Here is a 9660-nt window from a genome sequence, read left to right as displayed (position 1 = left end):
ATTATCCTAACCACTTCTTCACAATACACTAACCACATGCACGACAACGGTGACAAAACCTGCAGGACCGTACGGGTCGACATGTGATTACTCCTGTGATGTAATACCTGTGATTAAAGGTTACATCAAACATGAGAAAACCTGGACATCAGTAGCAAAAGTCTTTTATCGTCCTGGTCTGGAGATCAAAGTACAAATGTATGAATTACATTCATTCAGGTGAGGAGTGTAAACACTTAGGTGAGACTGTTTCACGGTTTCTAATTTTAAAGTTCTTGAATTCAGCAGTTTTCAGTTTCTCCTGCTGCTGATCGAGGATCTGTGTAACGATGTCTCACTTGGTTTTACAACCTTCATCAAACCAGGAAGTCGCATTGAGATTAAAAAGTCTCTTCTACAAGGGAATTCTTGAAAGTAACGTGTGAAGAAAACCTTTAGATGTTCATGTAGGAGAACTAGAGCGCGGATCGTGGACTCGTTGACCTTCACTGTCAGGTTTAGTAAACTACAGCTGAGAAAGACTCAGTCCCCCCTCCCTGAGTGGGGGTTGTCAGTAGGCTCTGATGTGAGCAGCAGGTTGAAACCAGTCATGTGACTTCTTCTATCATGGCGAAGGACGGGCACACATCAGCGCTGGTCTCGTATTGGACGACCCAAATCCAAACTGACAAATGTTATGTGTCTTCCATTGGAGCAGTGACCCCCCCCCCCCCCNTGTCTTCCATTGGAGCAGTGACCCCCCCCCCCTCCTGTCCTCCACTGTGCTCATTGATTTGCTCCATCTAACCATCAGTGGGCGGAGCCTGAGGCTCTGGCTTGGCGCAGCGGCGGCTGCAGGCAGGGACTCAGACGAGGAACGCTTGCAGGATTAGGGCCACTGAGAAAAGCCATCATTATGCAAGCCACATCTGTCCTCCGCCCCTCGCTGGCTGCTGCCCCCCCCACACTCAGGGAAGCCAAAGCCGACAGCAACATGAAGTGATGAGTGAAAGCCAACAGGGGGTAGGGCGACACACATTCCTGGCTACAAAAATATGAAGCAAATGATGATGTCAGAGCTGGAGAAGTGTGGCTATGTCTGGATAGAGTAAAGATGGTCCAAAAGTCACACAAACGTAACGGAGAAACTGTTACGGAGAATGTTTCAGTCATTATTATTTAGACCGCGACCCCGAAAGGGACGAAGCGGTCAGGAAAATGGATGGATGGATTATTATTTAGATTTCTGTTGACAGATACTTTTACATGATCCCAATGAGAGGCGTCTTCTGTTTTTTTACATTCATGTGTGAGAATTCACACTAACAGAAAAGAGATTCAAAATCCAACAGAATCAAACCAAAGACACAAACAACTGGTATTAAACAAGGATGTCCCGATCAGGTTTTTTTGGGCCCGATCCGATTCCGAGTCATTTGATTTTGTGTATCTGCCGATACAGAGTCCCGATCCAATACTTTTATAAGACATTTAAAACATGAATAAACTAAACAAACAGATTAGTGTTGTCCCTCATTTATATTTCATTAACCTTCTTTTATCAATAAAAACTTAAATAAAACACTTCTGTGAAGTAGCTTTAATAAACAAGTAAAAATACAGCAAATATAAACTAGGAAAAAAATACAATTTTCTTGTTATATAAGTGATGATTAGTCATGTGATAAAGTTTAGTGACTTTAGCTTTAACATCTTTAGAGCTATTGAACATTTTTGACCAAATGTGATTCCTGTCCTCATTTAGAATACTTAAAAATAAATTATGATTTTGTTTTAGAATAAAATGTGATGAGTGTTTATGAATAGCTGATATCATTATTAGTTTTAATTTATTAGTTGTATNCTTTAGCTTTAACAAATTTAGAGCTATTGAACATTTTTGACCAAACATGATTCCTGTCCTCATTAAAAATTCTTAAAAATAAATTATGACTTTCTTTTAGCATAACATTTGATGAGTGATCATGAATAGCTGATATCATTATTAGTTTTAATTTATTAGTTTTATTTATTTTTAAGGTTATGTGCTTATTTTTTAAGTTCTTAAGACATCACATTTTCAGTTTTATTACCACTGTAGTTAATTTTCTTAACTGTTATTTCTCTGTCAGATAAATCAAACAGGCATATCAAAGGACAGCTGGGGTCCTAAGGAGTTATATCACGGCGCTAGCATGTAGCAATTAGCAGCTGCTGTGTAGCCATCTGTCTGCAGCATGAAGAGCTTTACATTAAAAAGAAACAAATACTGTCTTTTTCTGTTAAAATGCCTTTATAGGTTGTTGTTTGTGTTATGACAAACCAATAGAGACACTTGCTGTCAGTTTAAAGCGTTTTTAAAGGAGATATTGATCCCGGAAGTTAGCTTTCTAGCTAGCTTTGTTAGCTTCTGTTATGTTAGCCTTATGCTTGACATTCTGCCGTTTTCTGCTGCGTTTTCTGGTAATGACATTTTGTGATCTTTTCGTGACATGCAGACTTGTAGTGGAGTATTTATCCAGAAAGATAAGATGAAATAAAAAGCTCTGATCATAATGAAAATAAATGAAATGTCCGATCCTGATAGGATAAAGGAGTACGATTCCGATCGAGTCCCCAACCACGTGATCGGCCCCGATTTCCGATCACGTGATCGGATCGGGACATCCCTAGTTATTTCATAAAAACAGCGAGAACAAACATTGTCAACAAATGCCCCGTGCAGCAAGATGAAACACTGTTTCCAGCAATTTGACCTCCACTCAACAAGTATTCCTATTTTAACTGACCAGCAGTCACTGCTCCTTATACCATCTTTATACTTCTCATCTGTTCTGCATTTATTTCTCAGCTGAGCCCTTTCACTCAACAACTATCTTTTTTTATACAAAAACACACGAAGACACAAACAGCCGGCTTGTTCAAACTCAGACAAAAACACACGATAACAGACTATCAACACAAAGAACACTCACTGCCTGTAGCTGATAAGGTTGAAAAAGCCTCCTGTCTTTTCTGTGTTATTTTAATGTTTCATTAATTTTAGGGGTTTTTTTTTTCAATTTTTTTTCAGTGTTTCTTTTTTTTCTCTTGTTAGTCTTTTATTTCATTTATATAATTCATTTTTATTTATACTATTTATTTATGTATTTATTTGAATACCGGTATTTTAGAAAATTTAGTCCAGTCCTGTCAACACCTGGGGTGTTCTATAGGCTGGGATTCATCCAGTGGGATAGCAGCTCAACCTGATGTGGTAATTCTCACTTCAACTCTTTCGAGTGGAGAATTCTTGGCTACTGCATCCACACCAGTCTGCTATTTGTTTCCACCGCTTTGTATGAGTTTAAAATACCAAGTGGTATTCTAAACTCCAACCACACTCACACTCACTCACTCACTTTTTTTTGTTTTTTTTTTTACTTTTGCTTGCAGAATTTGTTGGTCTCCGCCGACCTGATGTACTACACTTTGTCGTCTCTTTTTGCGGAATTTGTTGGACTCTGCCGTCCCCTTTGGACTTCGCCGTCCCTCAGCACCTGTTAGAGCCTAAGATTTACAGGCTTTTACGTTCTATGACCCTCAGTCATACTTCTCTTTTTAACCAAAGACACACTCACCCTCTGTTGTCTTTCTTCTTTGGCTCCCCGTCAACCCACAGATCCCGACCAGTGCGCTGAAACCTGGAATCCCCAAAGGTGGGATGAGGTTCCTAGNCCTCAGCACCTGTTAGAGCCTAGGATTTACAGGGTTTTACATTCTATGAACCTCAGTCATACTTCTCTTTTTAACCAAAGACAGACTCACCCTCTGTTGTCTTTCTTCTTCGGCTCCCCGTCAACCCATGGATCCCGACCGGTGCGCTGAAACCTGGAATCCCCAAAGGTGGGATGAGGTTCCTAGTGAACCTGCTGTGGCCACAGTCTCACCCTGGTTTCCCCGCACCTGCCGGAACCTCGTGGATGTCTTGGGATCCGGCTCGAAGGACCAATTAAATGTTAGGTTCAAACAACCTGAAACATTTCTCTGAAAGGAAGACAAGAGAGGGGTCAGTTCTTAAATCAGATTTTACTTGCACAAGGAGAACAGACAGAGAATGTTCAAACCAGTCTCCACCCGCTCTGAAGATCTTGGTTCAGGGTTTCCATATTTATAACCTTTCAGGGGCGGTCTTATTTTATTTACATTTGCTGCTCTCAAGGTGTGGAAGGAAAAACAGCCTCAACAATATGTCGGCATCAGCCTCTTCAAGTATCTATAATGTGTCAGCCTCCAGACAGCCTTCAGCCTGGATGACTGCAACCTTCCAGACACCAGCTGAGCACGACCTCAAATGAGCAGAAAGAGAAGACAGGTCAAAATCATACAAAGCAAATATGAAATACATGTATGTACAACTCTATCACGAATCAACATGTTTTTGAATGGAAATACAAAAAAAAATCCAGGCAGAATTCCCCAATTCCTTTGATCTTTTGATCGAGGTACATAACAGACGTCCGTGATGCTCAATGATGTGATGTTTGTCGTGCTGTTATACAGAGAGTGGTTGTACTTCAGTCGATCTGAATGGCTTCAGCTATCAGACAACCATAAAAAAATGAATTTCTCTCCTAAGAGCTGCTGTCCATTTGACATTTCTCCTGAAGTTCTTTTTTGCAGCTTTTTTATTATAAATGTTCTTCATTGTGTTTGTGAAAAATAATAAAAGAGAGGTGTTTTGGAGAAGTTTGATCCTGCTAAATTTCCGATATTCTGCATGGCTGGACTCTGCTCACAGGTGGAGGTGTGTCGATCTTCTCTGAACTACTCGTTTCCCGTAACGGCACCGAGGTGGATTTTTGTGGTGAACCACAGATTTTTAGACAACGCCTGTGCCCGTTGTTCTAGAAAACTCATGTCAGGCCCCATCCCAAAATAAAATAATGATGGATTTGTTTCTTGTTGGATTTGTTTCTTTGTTGCTCTGTTCTGCTCTGCCCCACACAGTGGGTCCTCTTTCACCCATCAGATCAACATTATATTTTCCACCTTATTTATTAAAATAAAAGATCACTTTTGTCCAAAAGCTACAAATAAATGCCATCTTCTCTCTTTATTGAATAAAATGTCTATCACAGAATATTCAAATAAGTTTATTTTAGACAGTTTTACTTCGCTGATCTTACAGCTGTCCAGCAGGATGCCTGAGGGCGCCCGCAATTCCAAAGGGTTAAGTTTAATCATTCGTTAAAGAGAAAAAATAATCACCTTATTGATGAGGCAGTTGAACTCCATGAGCCTGCAGTCCTTCCTCAGATCGTCTTTGGGTTTACACGTCAAGGTGTAACATCGACCATCGGTGCTCCTCAGACTGATCTACTTAGGCTTCTGTAAAGAAGCTAAAATCTCCACCTAAACACACACCACATTCTTTAAGTGTCTCAGCTGAACTTTTTAAAGCCTTTACAGGAGAACTTGAACATTTTTATCCCAAAAATTCTCAAATTTTGATTTCCACGAGTTTTGTTTTAAGTCCTCATGATAACAAAAAACAAAATCACATGTGATCAGAATCTTCCTGGAACATCTAAAGTGTTTTTCAGGGTTCCTACATGTTTCTTCGAGTTAAATTTAAGACTTTTTAAGACATTTCCTATGAAAAATTAAGACAAATTTCTATTTCTCAGCCCTATGGACGAAGAAAAGACAAAATGCTTGAATTTCAGAACAATGACTTATCAGTAAAGAAGTAATGTAATAAATTTCCGTAATTAAATTACAAATACTAGACTATATACCTCATATCTTCATTTCTCACATTTTGCTCCAGTTAAACTTCACTCACATAATTCTAATTAAGAAAAATAAAACTTTAGACCAGAAAAGTCACACGGAATAAGTTTTAAACGGCACAATTTTTTAAGACCAAGATAGAAACATTCTTCTTTCTTTTTGAGGCCTTATTCCCAAATTTTCTAATTTAAGACCCCGCGGAACCCTGGTTTTTTATGCCAACGGTAAAAACGTTTGTTCTTACAACATCTTCAAAGCCGTCCAGGTACGCCGAGTGTCCCAGGAAGGCGTCGTGCTTGCCGTTCGTCCCGCCGGTGGAAGGCCGCGTCGGGATCAGAACGGACTGTAAAGGGATCAGGATTTGGCTGAAGGTCGTCTCCTCCACCAGACGCTTCAGCTGCTTGATGCTGAGGGTGGTGCTGTTCCCATCCACCTGGAGGAGCACAATCAGAGATGTTTAGATACTTTATCTCACATTACACATACTCTTTAAATCAAATAAATCAACAAAAAAAGCACAAAATGAGACTTAAAAAACAATTTATTGGGTTAAAAGACGATGAAATTGGTGAGAATTGACGAGTGGGGAGTTACCGGTTTGTTGCAGAGCTCCAGCAGTTTGTCCGTCAGTCTGTTGGCATCTCCAATAAACTTGTACAGAGACTGTTTGAGACTGACAGCTTTCTGAAGGATCTGATTACAGCGGTTCATCCTCATTTGGTACGAAGACTGCAAAACAGGACAATTACAGATTTTAAATAAAGGAAGAAAAATGCTGCATTCATGTGGTGTTGGAATGACTGGAAAAATAACATCTGACTCAGAAAACAGAGAAGAACACTAGAATAATAACGAAATCTTCCAAGATTACATGAATGCAGATTAACTGTCTGCAGATACATAAAGGTCCGTGTATTTATAGTGCAACATATGTGGGGAGACACCAGAATTACAGGGAAAATGAAATGAACGGGGTCTTCATCAATACGAAATGAGTCACATGACCAACAGTGACTGCACTGAGGGCGCCACATGAGGTCCCACTGCTTATCAAAAGCTGAGCGGGTCAAGTGGAACTGTTGGATCTATAACTGAAAGGGGTGTGGCTTTCCAACACATATACTCCTGATTAGCGTCAGTGGTTGCTATAGAAATGTTAACTCAGACTGACTCAAACCGCTTACTAGCGTCGTCTGGTTCTAACATGGCGATATCCATAAAATGGCCACTGGATTGTGGAACCAGAGATGAGGCATTTTCTATCGGTGAGGTCACAGGTGTTATGTCCATCTCTATATACTGTCAATGGTGATGTGCTTTATAAATAGAGGTGATGATGATGTGGAGCCTTTACCTGTATGGTTCTGTACTCCCCCTCAGTGAAGCTGCGCAGTGGAGTGAGGAAATCAATGTTGCTGCTTTGCACAAACTTCCTCTCCGTTTCTCCAAGCTGCTTCTGGGTCTCTCCGCACCTCATCAGCGCCGTTCCTGGTCCAAAGCATCAACCCGTGATCACCACGGCAGCGAAATCATTCATAATCATTAGTCGCTGTCGACCTGCCGTGTACGTAAATAAATCAGGTGAATGCACGCTCACCGTAGGGTGTAGTGGATCCAACCTCCAGACCGGCCCGGATCATTTCCTCCACCAGCAGTTCGTGAGCCTGCAGTCGGGGTGGGGCGATCCACTCTAGGTGTTCATAGAGACGGTCCTCCAAACGTGCTCCTATAGACGTACAGAGTGAGATTTTAAGAAAACCTGTTATCATAATTTATCAGAAATGTAGAAGATTTTAAAAAGTAACACACCACACCATTGAAATTTGTTTAAATTCATTCAAATAGAAAAATGTTAGAACATTTCTTTTGCTGAGATGTTACAGGGAAATGAAAAGGGGTAGATGTTTGGATTCATTCATCTGAAAACTTAAAGGTCCGCGGCTGATGCCCAAATCGCGTCTTTCCATTGACTTAACATTGAAACTAGATGCCTCCGCCGTGCTTTTGGCGTTCGGTGTGAATCCACCATTACGCACTGTATTAACTTTTTTACTGCTCCTGTTTACATCTGTTGAGTCAAATTTTACATCAAGAATTGCACCAATATATAATAACTCATAAATATTTAATATAATATGTATATTTTTGTTTTTTAATTTCAAAGTTGAATCTGGCAGGCCCAGCAATATGCAGCCACTTGTCATAAAGGATGTGATGTAATAAGCGATGATGTAAGCATTGTGATGTCATTTGATGTGATGTCATAAAGGATGTGATGACATCACATTGTGATGTCAAATGACACAGGTGTCGGAAGTTCCTATCCATGATGGTTCGCCTGCCAGATTCATCTTTGAGATTCAAAGATTGCAGCTCTTGCAAGCATCCACAGACGTCAAGAATCGACTTCTACGGATTGTTTGGAAAGACGATGTACGGAAATCAGAGATACCACGCGGCTTACCCAAATCAGGGATTCTACCAGCCTCATGGAAATGCTGGTTTTGGACAAAGAAACCAGCACGTCCAATTCAACCAACCATTTCCATTCCCTGGTATGAACCCCCCACATCACCATGCCCAAGCCCCCCAAAGAAATCCAAATTGGGGACACCAAAACCACCATGGCCAGTTCAACCGGCCAAATCCATCTTCCGGAATGAACCAGCCACATCAGCAGGCCTACATCCCCCAAAGAAAACCAAATTGGGGATACCAAAACCCCCATGGCCAGTTCAACCGCCCAAATCCATCCCCTGGAATGAACCCGCCACATCACCAGGCCCATACACACCAGAGAAATCCAAACTGGGGACACCAAAATCGCCATGTTCCCTTCAACGCTGTTCCTCCACCATCTCCTCACCACAGAAACCCCAATCTGGGACACCAAAATGAGCATGCCCCCGTAAACCCTGCAACACCAAGGCACTCTCCATATCAAACTGCCCCTGCAGCCCCCCCAGAACCTGCATCTCCAGCTCCAGAAATGAAAATCCAAGATCCACCAGCCCCTGCTCTTGACAAAAAGCCGGATCTGAAACAAAAGGATTTTAGTTATCTCTTCAGCCCTGCGTACCCCTTCATTCCCAGCGTAGTTGAATACAGGGAAATAGCCAAAACATTTAAGCCTGTGCAAAACACTAAGCCTCAGTCACCTAATCAAAGTCCTCAGCTGGAAGTACAAGATGCAAATCCAGCAAATGTGTCTGCCAGTGAGGACATGTCATCCAGCAATAATGAAAATGACATGAAAGAAGAGGTGGCTGATTTAAAAGAACAGCTGATGCACAAAGACGTACATCTGTCTGAACTGAAAGAAAAAAGACAGATGGACAAGAAGGATCGTCAGTTTGAGGAGCAAGAGCTTGATGCTAAAAGGAAAACACTGGATGCAGAGTTGGAGTTTAGGATGAGGTGTGGACAGGAAGTTGCCGTTCTCACAGACAAACTGGAGAAACTAAATCAAGCAGCTGAAGAGAGAAAGACAGAGGCTCACAAGCTGGCACTGCAAAAACTTGAAATGCTGAAGAAAGAGCTCCAAGAAAAAACACGGTATAATCTGGAACTGACACAGAGACTAAAAATGGAAGAGGAAGCAGAAAAAGACATTCAACAGGAAATTCCTTTGGTGTCAGAACCAGAAGTCATGAAAGACCAGGTGGAGGCTGATGAAATCGCAGAACCTCAGGATCTCAATGTAAAACCACAAAATGATCCTTTAGAACCAGAAGTGATCTCGAAACAGACAGAAGCTGAGGAAACAGACTCCATCATAGAACCTCAGATGGAAAACGAAGAACAGGTGGAGACTGAGGAAACGGACTCCATCATAGTGTCCCAGACCGAAAATGAAGAACGGGTGGAGACTGAGGAAACGGACTCCATCATGATTGAGACCAAAGA

At 41.3% G+C, this 9660-nt stretch overlaps 1 protein-coding gene across 6 annotated transcripts; it reads right to left on the bottom strand.

Annotated features, from left to right (window-relative positions):
- Window positions 1-3087: 3087 nt before the first annotated feature.
- Window positions 3088-7590, bottom strand: LOC112141116 (serine/threonine-protein kinase atr). 6 transcript variants are annotated; one of them, XM_036211239.1, is made up of 8 exons: window positions 7352-7590; window positions 7109-7242; window positions 6349-6483; window positions 5999-6187; window positions 5230-5373; window positions 4096-4307; window positions 3706-4005; window positions 3088-3518 (listed from the first exon to the last, which is right to left on the bottom strand). In XM_036211239.1, the coding sequence occupies exons 1-5, from the start codon at window positions 7521-7523 to the stop codon at window positions 5338-5340; spliced, it is 666 nt and encodes a 221-aa protein (XP_036067132.1). In that variant the 5' UTR covers window positions 7524-7590; the 3' UTR covers window positions 3088-3518; window positions 3706-4005; window positions 4096-4307; window positions 5230-5337. The 6 variants fall into 6 exon arrangements, with proteins under 6 accessions (XP_036067132.1, XP_036067135.1, XP_036067136.1 ...); XM_036211242.1 differs by having other exon boundaries at window positions 3088-3528; window positions 3787-4005; XM_036211243.1 differs by having other exon boundaries at window positions 3787-4005.
- Window positions 7591-9660: the final 2070 nt, after the last annotated feature.

This window comes from Oryzias melastigma, unplaced genomic scaffold (assembly GCF_002922805.2).
Source record: "Oryzias melastigma strain HK-1 unplaced genomic scaffold, ASM292280v2 sc01566, whole genome shotgun sequence".
In the NCBI taxonomy this organism is placed as follows: Eukaryota; Metazoa; Chordata; class Actinopteri; order Beloniformes; family Adrianichthyidae; genus Oryzias; species Oryzias melastigma.
This window is presented reverse-complemented; position numbering and strand designations above follow the sequence as displayed.